At 38.4% G+C, this 13,599-nt stretch overlaps 2 protein-coding genes across 2 annotated transcripts; both read left to right on the top strand.

The window, feature by feature from the left end:
• Positions 1-9,877: 9,877 nt before the first annotated feature.
• On the top strand, positions 9,878-12,608 carry LOC112342081 (pentatricopeptide repeat-containing protein At2g13600-like). Its single transcript, XM_024663308.1, has 4 exons — positions 9,878-10,020; positions 10,714-10,895; positions 11,034-12,484; positions 12,552-12,608. The coding sequence occupies exons 1-4, from the start codon at positions 9,878-9,880 to the stop codon at positions 12,606-12,608; spliced, it is 1,833 nt and encodes a 610-aa protein (XP_024519076.1).
• An 80-nt stretch (positions 12,609-12,688) lies between these two features.
• LOC112342080 (pentatricopeptide repeat-containing protein At5g48910-like) lies at positions 12,689-13,597 on the top strand. The gene has a single exon (XM_024663306.1). It carries the CDS (start codon positions 12,689-12,691, stop codon positions 13,595-13,597), a length of 909 nt encoding a protein of 302 aa, XP_024519074.1.
• The last annotated feature ends 2 nt before the right edge of the window (positions 13,598-13,599 follow it).

Genomic DNA, 13,599 nt, shown 5'->3' with positions numbered 1-13,599 from the left:
AGAGAGAGAGAGAGAGAGAGAGAGAGAGAGAGAGAGAGAGAGAGAGAGAGAGAGAGAGAGAGAGAGAGAGAGAGAGAGAGAGAGAGAGAGAGAGAGAGAGAGAGAGAGAGAGAGAGAGAGAGAGAGAGAGAGAGAGAGAGAGAGAGAGAGAGAGAGAGAGAGAGAGAGAGAGAGAGAGAGAGATTGGTATAATTGAGTTAACCTTTGCAAGCATGCCAAACAATTTACAAAAAATAGTTTAAATAACATAAGTATTATTGATGACAATATTCATAAATATATCACCCAAAGGAAATAACATTTCAACAATAATCAATATAATAGAATAAATGCCATAGTACAAACAAACATTTATCCATATAAAATATTGTTATTAACAATTCCTTTTGAATATTTTTTCTTTACTGCCATGATGGTTAGAGGTCAATATTGCTACCCCCTTTATTAGTATTTGTTCGAGTTAGTTGCAAAATTACTCCTCACATATGCATTTGGCTAGAGGAACATAAGGATGAAATTCTTAAGTGTTATTAATCATGCATACTTGATCTGGTTAGAGAAACTTATTTGTTAATTTGCACTTACTAGTATTGGAAACCCCTATGATATTAAGTTTGGTCTCTCAGTATTCACTAAATAATAGCTAACTGTGTCTATTAAAACACTCTCACTATTATACCCCTTATGTTGGTTCTATTTGGTTCTATTAACTATTTATAGAAAGTGTCTAGATTTACTAATGAATATATCTATGGAATGTAGAAATTGTTCTAAATAGGATGGTATTATTTCTACATCCAAATTCACAATCTAATGCCATTCAATATTTACTAAGTTTTCGTAATTATCCTAAAAATTAACTCCTAGGACTAAGGTGAAAACCCAAACCATGCATTCCTCTAGGGTAGGGGGTGGGGGGGAGATGTTATGGGTTCCAAAAGTATAGTATGGATAGTGGGGTAAGTCGAGTATAATTGATTAATTTAAGGTATAATCTAACTTTTGCCTATGTATATGTCTTATACCCTGATGTTAGGCCACCAGTGTGCTGAAATAATGGCAAATTCTATTTGGCTCTATTTTGTGTGTTGGCCCTAGATTTAGGATGTTGGATGCTCTAGGATTGTTTAAATGTCATGTCATACTTTTATCCCTTCACTCCTTGGGTTGTACATTTGAGGGTTGTACATTTTGTGGGAAATCCAAGATATCCGATTTGATTATCAACACATGTGAAGTGCCATTATCTTGTCAAATCTTTAGTGTTAAGTGATGTTAGTAATGATAATTCTTCAATGATGTAGATTCAATTGTCAGTATAAGTCAAGTCTTATCCATAAGTGTGAACATTGCTCAATGATATTTAGAGCATTTAACTATAATTTAGGGTTCTTACACAACATAAATAAATTTATGGATGAGGATTCATCCATTTATAAATTAATATAGTACAACATATTTAATATGATAATGAAATATGCCTTTTTAATACTCTTAAAGTTTTTGTAGATAAGAAATACATAATAACAACTTGCAATGTAAGAGATGGTAAAATTCTTCATATATTTTATATATATGAAGCCCAAATCCAAAACATGTATTGAATCTTGATGAGAATGCATCCTTTCTATATCATTGGGAGAAAATAATATCATATCTCCAATTTGACAAGTGTTTTAAATATAGTGCTTTGAATCTAATCAGTAATGAAGGTTTTTAATTTTCAGGGTTTAGGATCACTCGCTAAGATATCAATGTCACAGAAAGGGTTGTACAATTTTAGTGGCTGCCATCACACTAGATATAGTATGATTGTTGCTATCTTCTAGCAAAATGGTATCTCCCAAAAATTTCTGAATGTTTTGCAAGTTTGTAGTTATAGTGTCATTAATTTATATAAAAAATAAAAAAACCATAGATTTGCATACAATAAGATTCTATCTTTTTTATTTATAAGATACAATAATAAAAAGTGATATGGTGATAGCCAGCTGAGATTTCTACCATTTGGAATGAGTAGCTGGGATTTATCTATGTCTTTTTTCTCTAAATTTTCCCTTCCCATTTCTCGCCCTAATGGAGGCATGAATTATTAGTTAAGGTTAGGGTTAGCTGCCAAGATTAGGGTTATCACTACACAAGAGATAGATTGAGCATTGCTAGAGATTGAGTGTTACAAGAGTTGAGCATCATACGAAGACAAAGTGAAGTGTAGCATAGAGAGTGGAGAGTTAAGCAATAATGCCACAAACAGTGCTTCTTTTGATAGCTTTTTCTTTCATTTGTTTGTTATTGTCTCTTTTTCTTTTCTTATTGTTTCTAAAATTTCTCACCAACATCAAATGCAATAGGGGCCAACTTAGGTAGAGATTGTTGGCAAGGTTGGCCACCTTGGGCCCATGATCCAGCTTAGGCCAGTCATTTTGGGCTGGCCACCTCAGGCTGGCTGGCCATCTTGGGCTGACCACCTCAAGTAACCCCATGGAGTGGGTGTTCATCGTTTTTGTATTGTGTGATTTTATTATTCTCTTTGTTTAGTTTGACTAACTAATTTTATTTTCTTGAAAAAAAGGAAAATGGTACCACCTAAAAAAGCTGTTGAAGCCAAAGAGCATTAAATGTTGAAATTGGCACCAATGAAGATCTTATTATTGATTTATCCATTGGTATATCAATGAAGATGTGATTGCTTGGAAATCTCACTTGCACAATACTACAGCCATCTCCTACACACTTGAATATACTGCCACTATCACCAAATTAAGACTTACCACCATATCAGGAGGTACCACTCCCCACCAGTAGATCAGGATCCAATGCCACTCCAAATCAAGATACACAAGAACTAAATCAGTAGCACAACTATCACCTCCAACTTTACTCCTAACACTAGATTAGAACACAACGCTATTGACACAAAATCAAGACACACTAGAACCAGATCAAGACACACATCCTCCACCACCACTATGGCCACCACTGCCACCACTAATAACTGCCATCTCCATCTTTACCCCTCACAAGTCCACCACTAGCATAAAACCCCAAATGTGGCCAATCTAGTGGTATTCATGATAAAGAACCTAATAAATAGCTTGGAGCCAAAAGAGTTACAAAACTTCCTGACAATGTGGTGGACAAATTCTTCCAAGAAATTGTGATGCAAACAAGTGGAAAGAAAATCATCAAACTCTTGAAGTGCTACTATACATGACACTTATTGAATCATATTATTCATTAATCTTAATTAATATATGAATCTTTTTCAAAGCTTCACAAGATATAAGCTTAGACTTATACTCAGCTTTTTCATATATATGAACTTCATCAGAAATTTAGGAAGGAAACTAAAACTTGTTCTTCCAAATTATTTTTTTTGTAGTTTTTATATAAGATGATACAGTTAAATATCCATTATCTTCAACTGTAAATATAGCAAAAAGGAAACAACTTTTACAATATATGTTGTTTTTCCATATTATATTTTCATTATCATCTTTTATAAGTAAATGACCATCAAGTTGACGGTGAAGAAAACAAAATATACCAATTTTTATAGATTTTGTAGACCATACACTTTCTTTTTTATTTAAATCTTCCACAATTAAATTGCAATCATTTAATGTTGCTTTAAATTTATTATTAAATGATATTAAACTATTTCCATTAATTATATATGTTCCAGTAAGATAGAGAGGACCATTTATTAGGTGTGTTCTATATGGCCAGCAATGTGAATTATCAACATCAACATTTAAAAGATTAGGAGGTGGATCACTATCCTCTGGCAAACCTTTTGGATATTCTAGAGATGGATAAGGTTGTTGTAAATCTCTTACTGAATTTCCTAATCCACCAAAATCAATTGCAAAATATCTATAAACTGTTCCAATTAATTGTGCACCAGTAATACGTGCATGATATTCTAAAAGTCTTAAAATATCTATGAAGGTATTTCTCATATAATCAACACTAAACATGAAACTTCTGGGAAGATGAGGACAATTAAAATTTGTAAAACCAGCAGGTACAATATGAATTCTAATTAAAACTTCTTGATAACCAGCATTAATAACATTCTGAAGATAAAATCCAAACTCACCTCTAATAAATTGATTATTATCACCTATAGTTGCAATAAGATCCCTAATTTTATTTATAATTCTTACTACATGGTTATTACCAAAATGACCAACACCACCAATCCATCTTGTTTGAGGTGGTTGAGCATAGCAAAAAGTTATAAATACAACTAGAAAACTTATTCTAGTATTCATTTTATCTAGCTCAAAAAATAAATTGAACGAAATTTATACTATAGCTTTTTAAGTTATTATGTATTGATACAATTTAAGAGGTTTTAAATATTTATATGTATAATGGCATTTGGCATTGTTTAGTTACAATGATTTCTTTAATAATTTGAATAGAAGGATATATAAATATTTAAACTTGTACTATTGTAAACCTTATGAATAGTATACGAAGATAGGCATAAATATATACATTTTTAATACTGTGGAATGAATTTAGTTTGAATAAACTACAGTATTATAGCATCTAAAGTTACATTTTTTAAAAATAGTTTTATATGAGTAGAACATAAACAAGACCACACTTTTTATATACTTCTGCACAATAGAATTTTTCTTATTTTTAACCTAATTCATTAAGAATCTAGATCATTCCTTTCATTTCCCATTATTAGTCTGTATTGCAAAATTGTTTTCTGTGTTCCAAAAATCTTGTAGAGTATAAACTTCTAAATGAATTATGTGAATATTTGACTAAATTACATCCTATTAGATTATATTATTGTTGTTGCTATAAATTAAAGCTCAAAATATAGAAATATGTATATTATTTGTATTATAGTTTAGATATGGAAATGAGTAGTCAAATAAACCCAATTTGACTATACTAATAATATAAATATATTTACATAATATCATATTCTCTTATAAAAATAGAGGATAGTTTGGATTTTTTTTTATTTAAAAGAACATTAGAAGGTAGCACTAGTAGATGAGCATGCAAAAGATTAAGTAGAGAATTGAGCACCATTGAGAGATGAGTATGGGAGAGATTGAGTGCATGAGAAATTGAGTGTTAAGAGAGTTCAGTGCCACGAGAGATTAAGTGTATGAGAGATTGAACACTGTGGAGGGCACAAAGCAAAGTGTGAGTGCAGCAAGAGCAACAATGCTACCAAGGGTAAATTTCTTCCAACAACCTTTTCTTCCATTTTTTTAATTGTTTTTTCTTCTTGCTTTTTTTGTTTATTTTCTTCCTGTTGTTCTTGGACAACCACCTTAAGTAATTTGGCAACCTAAGGGTTTGAGGTTATTCAAATAATCTTGGCTCGCTAGGTTGCAAGATTGCCGAAGGTTGAGCTTAGGTTAGTCACCTTACACATTTTTGTGGTCTAGGGGCCAAGGTTATTTGAATAACTTTAAAGACCACTAAACAGGTTAAGGTTGAGCTTGGGGCATAGGCAATTTTATGGACTAGAGAACTAAGGTTATTTGATTAACCTTGGCCCTTAGGTTGTGGAACTACCCAAAGTTGAGCTTAGGCCGGCCACCTCAGAGGGTGTGTGTGTCAAGGTTACTCAAATAACCTTAGCCACTTGGGCCATAGAACTTCCTGAGGTTGAGGTAGAGCCAACCACCTTAGATAGTTTGGCAAATTGGGGGGTTGAATTTATTCAAATAACCTTAGGCCCTCAGGCTACTAAATTGCCCAAGGTTAAGCTTGGGTTAGCCACATCAAGTAGTTTTACAACCCAAGGGGTTGAGGTTTGCTAACATGACCATTTTTATTTTATATGATATAGCTTACTAAGTATACTATGATTTTTAAGATCTTTCTGAAATATATTGTCTATAGATATTTTTGATATAAAGGTGTGCCATTTGAGGCATCAGTTTATACTCAATTTGTTTCAAAGGGTGTAAAGGATGGAGAAATGTATACGACAATATTTAAAAGAGTTCTAAAGGCACGAAAGATAGATTACTTTTAGGAGTTAGAGTTCATTAGGAAAGAAAAGTTTGTTATATATCAAATGGTTAGAAAAGTTTGTTATATATCAAATTTTGGTGATAGTATCAGTGTCAACTGTCAATATAAGTGTCAAATATCATAATTGTAAATTAATATTCTCACATGCAACCATCACTTTGTAGTGGTTGTGTGTTGGCATCTTGTCCTTCAACATCTTGTAAACAATTATATATGAAATAATGTACAGTAATTGTAGCAGTGCTCAAGAAACCTTCACAAACTCATAAAAATGAATTCCTAACCTAAGACAAAAGGTATATTAGGCACCTTAGAATCAAATTCTCAATATATTCATTAGTTCCCACTAAATAAAAAATGAGCCTTTATTATGAATTGGGTGTAAAAGTCCTCAACTTGAGGAAACTCCTTATCATTGATTTTGTCTTCCATATCTAAAATATAATCAATTAAGCAATTTATTTCTATGAAGGGATAAAATTGATACCTCAATAGTACCAATGGAAAAATAGGAATGTGAAGGATGACTATTATGTGAAGTTAGAGGCTGGCAAAAGAGCTTATACATTTTCTTTTTATAAGCCATTTCTAAATTGAATACTACACTTATAATACCTTATTTATTGTAATCATCTTATAGTACAAAACAATTGATACTATGGGTAAGAATATATTATGGATATTCTGATAGGCACTCTCGAACAGGGTGTGCTACCTACAACTAAAATCATTTCATTATATATAAAAAAAAGTTAATATAAGCTAAGATTACTATACATTAAAAATATATTATTAATTTAAATGTATATACACCATTATATTGTAGAATATGCTAAAATATACTTGGAGGTACTTAAGAAAATTTCTAAATTATAAATACAATATTAATTTAAATACATAAGATAAAAATATCCAACTATATTCTAGATATATCCATTACCATACTTAAGCAAACTAAACATATATCCAAATATTGAAAATTGAAATTATGACTGAGAGAGGGCCTACAAACACAAGCTTGGTCCTGGAATTATTCAAGACATTCCACAAATGTTCTTACTCCAAATATTGGGTAGCTCTCCACTTGTTATACAAAAGACCCAAGTGTATTATGTTCATGATCATTGTGAAAGTCTCTAGAGTGGAGCCATTAAATTGTTGTGCAAGAGCTCCATTTAATAGAAAAAATGGTATGTAAAATGTTCAAATTGAGATCCAAGATTTCGAGAATAAAACAAGAGTTGAAAATCTTGAGCCCTTGTAAGCTCTTTAATTTGGACTTCATGGGAGGTCACCCACTCAATACTACTCAAACTCAAAAACATTTAACCCTAAGTATCCCAAGACTCTTAATTAATTGAAAAAAGAGGTGCATTTTTGTTTATAGCCTTCTTCCCTTTATACTTTAACTTTATGGATCATCTTTTAAATCTTTTTTTTCTTGTTTTTTTTATAATTTAGTATTTATTTTTATAAAGTTCACGCCCTTGTGAACAAAAGCTGAGAGCCACAACTCTCCCAAGAGTATTACTCTCTTGACACTCTACCCCTTGGTCAAGCCTAACCAAATCAAATTTCACAACAATGGATCACCATCAAGAATCCAGTTAAAGCTACTACAATGCTACTTTGTGCAAGTAGACTAGCTTCACCATCAACCACTTTGGGGCTGATCATCATTTAACCAAGCAACTTCGTAAACATATTACTCATTATCACATGGAGATATAATGTCACTACTTCAAAGGTTTATGTGGGTATCAAGTGTCAACTCAATTCGACAAAATGTAACATAAATGCCACACTCCACCGATAGAGCTTTATAACACCAAATACCACTAACTTTTATTTACAACATGGACAAGCTCATGCCACTCTCTTTCCGACCAAACTCAAAACTGTTTCGGCAAAGTTTGTTAAAAAGCACAACCTAGTGATACAAGGAGTTTTTTTATACATGGTGGAAGGTGTAGATACCTTTGTTTAGTATTTTGATGCTTATATATAGAGGCTAGAAGTGTTGGTTGGCAAAATCATATTTATGGAGACTTTTTATCTCAGGGATATCTATTGTGTGGATTTCATTTTTAGGATATTATGGTGGTGAAGGTGAACTTGGAAATAAAGTGGAGTATTAAGCATGTCTTGCTAGAGTATGGCAACATTAAAGATGTGTGGTTTGGAGAGGGAGTTCAGTCTTTAGTTGTTATGCTTTTTGCTACATCTTTGAAGTGGACTTATCGTAATGGAAAAACACTTTGGGTTACTTATTGTTTATTCATGACTTGGGGGACTAAGCCACATGTGGGGGAGAAGCAACAGTATGGATTATACTCAAAGAGTTTTCTAATGTTTTTCCATTTGAATTTCTTCCTAAATTGCCTCTATTACAAGATGTGAAGCATAGGATTATAGAGACATGGCCAATTTACTAGTATCCATTTCGGTTGAGTTATGTGGAAGAGTAAGAAATTCAACACTAAATCAAGGAGTTACTTAAGCTTAGACTTATTTAGCCAAGTAAGTTTTCGTTTGGTCATGAAGAAGGATGGTTTAATATAGATGTGTATGGATTATTGTGCCTTGAATAAAAATATAATGAAGGATAAAATGCTAATGCTACGTGTAGATGATATTTTAGACAAGCTTAGTGAAACACAAGTGTTTACCAAGATTGATCTAAGGAATGGATATCATGAAGTAGGATTTATTTTAATATGAATTCTTCATTAAAACACAACTAATCAAGTGAGTAAACTTCTCAATATAGTCTTCGAGCAACATTTTCCCTTGTTGGAAATGTCAAAGTTTTGTGCAAGCATTCTCTACATTGTAGTGAGGGGCAAAATGTAAATAAAAAGTAGTCTCAAACTCATCCATGGTAGACACTAATGGTTTTTTATTCACAACATAAGATTCCTCAAATTAATTCCACCACCGAAGATTTACATCACTCAAAACTATTAAAATAGCCATTAAAACCTTTATATCTAAAGTTCCTTTAGCAGCCAAAAACTTCTTCACATTGGCTAGTTAAACCAAACATTCGTCCACACCACCATCACTAAAAACAATTAAAATCTTAAGTCGATCCACCAACTCATAAAATTCAATAAAGCCCTTTGAGCTAGTACTTACTATATCCAGCCTTGAGTACCTCAACATACCCATATATGGTATCTATCATGCCATGCATCTCGTCTTACATCTTTTGTTAATTTTGATTAAAGGCTTGTAAATCATGAATAACATTTCAAACCTCCTTGACACCATCATTAGCATCACTATAGGATTCCAACTTTCATCTTAGTTGACTATAACAATCAACTTCCTTTAATACCAATGTTAAAATCTAGTACTAATAAATAAAGATTTAGTCTCTTTAAATTATTGTATACTTCCTCTTAAAGTTCCTCACCACTTAACCACCCTTGAACTACCTCAAAAGCTTTAGCCTTGGGGTAAATTAAATTCCTTACCCTAACATGCCTTAATATACTTTTGAGTTTCCCTTTGACTCACGTTGACCACGTGGTCAAAGCTAGTATATCACTTCAATTGTGACTTTATATCAGGAATATAGAATGTGGCCTTGGAACTTCCCATGGAACATAGTAAAGTAAATCTCCTTTAGGACCATGACTATCTAGTCCACCAGTTGGACTGATGTTCAAAGAAAACCAGTCAACAATAGATCACTTTGAAGCGCAAAACTGGAAGAAATACAAATCACCTATCCTCGATATGACTTTAAGTGTAGTCTTTCGAAATCACACGCAACAATGCAGGATGGCACCCATCAGCTTGGATCAAGCAATCACGCTCCACGAGCTTGTGGCTCCAGCAGATTGAAATGGCAGCCAAGCGCCTGAAATCATGCCGGATGTCTGAGTGCCACCAAGAGATCCAGCATCCGGCAGCCAAACGTCTTCTCTGGAACATCACACAACGGCACAACAACATGGCAGAGCGAGACGTGGTGTCGTGGACGGGATGGTGGGTGCCCCCACGGGCATCTATCATGCGCTTTCCACAATCATCAACAGAAGCTCTTAGCTGAAGTATGGATTTGACAGAGAGTTTCTTGGGACTTATTTTGCGCCTTGGTCTTCACCTCGCAGGTGAAATGACCGATTTGCAGACAACCTCAAAGCACTACACGGAACTTCCACAATCCATCAACAAAAGAGCTTTCTTGGCCTTTACAAAGCGTCGGCCAGAGCCCCTTAGCTTACAGGGGCTCTGGCCAACGCTTTGTAAAGGCCAATAGTGGAAGCGTGGAGTTTCGAATATAGAGGATTACAAAGCGTCAGCCAGAGCCCCTTGTAAAGGCCAAGAAAGCTCTCTTGTTGATGGATTGTGGAAAGTGCGTGGTAGATGCCCGAAGGACGTACCAAAGGGGGTACGTTCTTCAAGAGCTTATTGTTTTTTTATCCCTGCAAAACGCCATAGACTTGAGTCCTGCCAGTCCGTAGGCCCAAACGATTGTGATAAACTTCTGCATGTATGATACTCTCTACAACTACTGGAACGCTTAAAGGTGGATTTTTTCTTAGTTTCGAGCCCTCGGAGCATGTTTACTTTAAGGCCCGAGTCGTCCAATCTCCGGTGGAGTAGCAGGAATTGCTGCCTCAACAGGTAAGCGTCTTAAGATCGATTACGTTTGATCGCCATCGTTCCTGTTTTCAGCGGTGTTTCCGATCGATTCGGTAAAGAGAAGGATTCAACTCGAGGGCGATCGGAGATAGACACCGGCTTACAAGCCTGGGATTGCGAGGCACATTGTTCTCAACCGAGGCTACGCTGGGTTGTACAGGGGGATTTTGCCCGAGTACCTCAAGGTTTTTACGGGCGTGGGGGTTGCCTTCATGGTGTGTGAAGTGATGAAGAACATTAGCGTCACGAGGGAGAAGAGGTGAATGTAAATGGTCCCCGATTCATTTCCAACCGTCAGATATTCTTGAATCGACGGCCTTCGTTGAATTTCCATGTTGCTAGCAATTATCTAGGGTTCTTGCGATGGATGGGAAGAGCTCGCTTGTTCCGCGGCTTGGCGACGGCAGCGGTTCGAGGGGCCGCACCAGCATTCGCTCCTTCGGCAGCGCCGCCGCGGGCGCCCGATCAGCAGGCGGCCGCGCTGGTGTCGGCGCTGAAGGTATGTGGCAGCATAAGGGATTTGCGCAAGGGCAAGGCGATCCACGCCCAGGTGGCGGAGAGCAAGCAGCTGGGGATCCATGTCGTTAATGCGCTGGTGGACATGTACGCGAAATGCGGCAGCATGGAGGATTCCCGCCGCGTGTTCGACAGCATTCTTCACCCAAACGTGATGTCCTGGAACGTTTTGATGCTGGGCTACGTCTCCAATGGCGAGAGCGATGTGGCTCTGGATCTCTTCGAGAGGATGCAAGCCAGGCGGTCGGGCTGCAAGCCAAACTCCAGGAGCTTCATGGCCGCGTCGAAGGCTTGTAGCAGCCTCGCGGCGAAGGAGGACGCTGTTTTGGTCGATGGGAAGCTCGTCAAGGAGGCAAGTCTCGGGACCGGCAGAGGCATCCATTCTCAAGCCAAGCAGATGGGACCGTCTTGCAGCGAAGACGTTTTCCTCTCGAGCTCGCTGATCGATATGTACTCCAAGTGCGGCAGCATGCTCGATGCTCGATCGGTCTTTGATGGGATGCCGCGGCGAGACGTGGTCTCCTGGAATGCTTTGATACTGGGCTACGTAGAGAATGGAGAAAGCGAGGTCGCCCTCGAGTTCTTTGGGAAGATGGACTGCTCGCCAAACTCTCGGACTTTCGTTGCTGCTGCCAAGGCCTGTGCGAATCTAGCAGTGAAAGAGGAGGCCACTCAAGAAGATGGAAAGATGGTGAAGACGAGGAGCCTGGAGAAGGGGCTCGCTGTTCACGCTGGAGCTATGGAAAGCCATTGCTGTGGAGATATTTTCGTGGGGAGCAGCCTCGTGGACATGTACTCGAAGTGTGGGAGCATGGCCGACGCGCGGATGGTTTTCGAGAGCATGCCTCGTCGCGATGTCGTGCTCTGGACGAGCCTGATGCAAGGCTTTGTGGACAACGGGGAAAGCGAGCTGGCTCTCGTGTTCTTCGAAGATATGAAGCTATCCGGGTGCTGTCCAAACTCTCGAACGTATGTTGCTGCGCTTGCTGCCTGTGCGAGCTCGGCATTGCGAGAAGAAGCGGTGGATGTCGACGGGAAACTCGTGAAGAGAAAGAGCTTGGAAACTGGGGTGGCTATCCAGGGTGAAGCTTCAAACAAGAGGTGCTGTGAGGACGTGTTCGTGGGGAACACATTGATCGATATGTACGCCAAGTGTGGGAAGCTAGAGGAAGCTCGCAAGGTCTTCGATGGCATGGCTGGCCGAGACGTGGTTTCGTGGAACGCAATGATCCAGGGATCTGTTGGAAGTGGAGACAGCAAGCTGGCCTTGGAGCTGTTCTTCGGCATGGTTCGGGAGAACGATCCGGACGAGAGAACGTTTATTGCTGCGCTCATGGCCTGTGTCCATCTTTCAGCGTCCGAACAACCTGTTCCGCGAGAAGATGGAAAGCTACTGCGAATCCAGAGCTTAGAAAAGGGGATGGAGATTCATTCTCTCGCCACGAAGTTTGGATGCTGTGAGCACAGATTTGTCGGGAGCAGCTTGGTGGACATGTATGCCAAGTGTGGAGATATGGTGAAAGCTCGAGCAGTTTTCAAACGCATGCCTAGCCGGGACGTTGTCGTTTGGACGAGCTTGATCCAGGGATATGTGGACAACGGTGAGAGCGAGCTCGGGTTGGAACTCTTGGAGAGCATGGACTGTGCTCCAAACTCTCGGACTCTTGTAGCGGGACTTACGGCCTGTGGGAACGTTGGGTCCAGTGAAGCTGGAAGGAAAATCCAGGCTGAGCTTTACAAGCGTGGGCTGGAAGACGACCAAGTTGTGGGGACGTGCATGGTAAACTTCTACGGGAAGTGCGGAGTTATGAGTGCGGCCGAGCACTTGTTTGGATCTCTGGCAGTCCGAGATATCGTCGCCTGGAATGCACTGATCACAGGATTCGGCCAACAGGGTGACACGTCGCGCGTGTTCGAAGCCTTTTGCGAGATGCGAGAAGATGGCGTGCGAGCAAACGCGATCACGTTTGTCTCGGTCATCACTGCTTGCAGCCACGGCGGCCTGGTTGAACGAGGCAGGGAGTTTTTCCACGCAATGGACCCGGACTCTGGCATTGTTTGTGGGATTCATCACTACAGCAGCTTGGTGGATCTCTTCGGGCGTGCAAACCGACTAGAAGAGGCCGTGAAAGTCCTCGAGAACATGCCTTTGAGAGCGGACGCTGTGGTTTGGAGGAGCGTCCTCGGGGCCTGCCGTAAGTGGAAGAACGTGGAAGTGGGGAGGATTGCGTTCGAGGCACTGACTAAGATCGACGAGAAAGACTCGGCTGCGTACGTTCTGATGGCGAGCATCTACCGGAGCGCGGGGCTGTGGGAGGATCATGATAAGCTCAAGACTATACAGGAGGCGGCCTTGAAAGCGGATAGGAAGAGTTTAAGGATTCATCTACGAGCAGATTGATC

Source organism: Selaginella moellendorffii, unplaced genomic scaffold, assembly GCF_000143415.4.
Source record: "Selaginella moellendorffii unplaced genomic scaffold, v1.0 SELMOscaffold_98, whole genome shotgun sequence".
Lineage (NCBI taxonomy): Eukaryota > Viridiplantae > Streptophyta > Lycopodiopsida > Selaginellales > Selaginellaceae > Selaginella > Selaginella moellendorffii.
The sequence above is the reverse complement of the archived record's forward strand: the minus strand, read 5'-3'. Positions and strand labels throughout refer to the sequence as shown.

Coding starts and splice junctions, on each gene's coding strand:
- LOC112342081 (XM_024663308.1), top strand. CDS start 9,878: ATGGCAGCCAAGCGCCTGAAATCATGCCGGATGTCTGAGTGCCACCAA. Junction 10,021..10,713: donor GTGGTGTCGTGGACGGGATG/GTGGGTGCCCCC, acceptor TCCTGTTTTCAG/CGGTGTTTCCGATCGATTCG. Junction 12,485..12,551: donor TGGAGCTGTTCTTCGGCATG/GTTCGGGAGAAC, acceptor TCCATCTTTCAG/CGTCCGAACAACCTGTTCCG.
- LOC112342080 (XM_024663306.1), top strand. CDS start 12,689: ATGTATGCCAAGTGTGGAGATATGGTGAAAGCTCGAGCAGTTTTCAAA.